Source organism: Merops nubicus, unplaced genomic scaffold (assembly GCF_000691845.1).
Source record: "Merops nubicus isolate BGI_N331 unplaced genomic scaffold, ASM69184v1 scaffold33018, whole genome shotgun sequence".
In the NCBI taxonomy this organism is placed as follows: Eukaryota; Metazoa; Chordata; class Aves; order Coraciiformes; family Meropidae; genus Merops; species Merops nubicus.
The window spans coordinates 2,804-3,087 of record NW_008624233.1 but is presented as its reverse complement, the minus strand read 5'-3'; the positions used below and the strand labels follow the sequence as shown (position 1 = coordinate 3,087).

The window sequence follows — 284 nt, the reverse complement described above, 5'->3', positions numbered from 1 at the left end:
TGACCCTCTCTGTCCCCCCCAGGACATGCTTATGCAGCTAGCGAAGGCAGTGGCCAGCGCTGCGGCCGCGCTGGTGCTCAAAGCCAAGAACGTGGCTCAGAAGACAGAGGACTCGGCACTGCAGACGCAGGTGATCGCTGCGGCCACCCAGTGCGCCCTCTCCACCTCCCAGCTGGTGGCCTGCACCAAGGTAAGCAGGAAGGATATCCCTTGCCTCGGCACTGCCTGCAAGCATCACCTGGCTGGTGGCAGCTACACAGTGGAGAGTAAGGCAGGACCCACGC

General features: G+C 63.4%; 1 protein-coding gene across 1 annotated transcript in view; it reads left to right on the top strand.

Annotated features, from left to right (window-relative positions):
- LOC103777772 (talin-1-like) overlaps positions 1–284 on the top strand; it is a gene marked incomplete at both ends in the record, with an annotated part of 9,712 nt that overhangs the window by 6,644 nt on the left and 2,784 nt on the right. Inside the window, one exon of the mRNA XM_008945337.1 lies at positions 23–190. Coding sequence (XP_008943585.1) covers positions 23–190 — 168 coding nt within the window. The remainder of the gene's footprint in view (positions 1–22; positions 191–284) is intronic.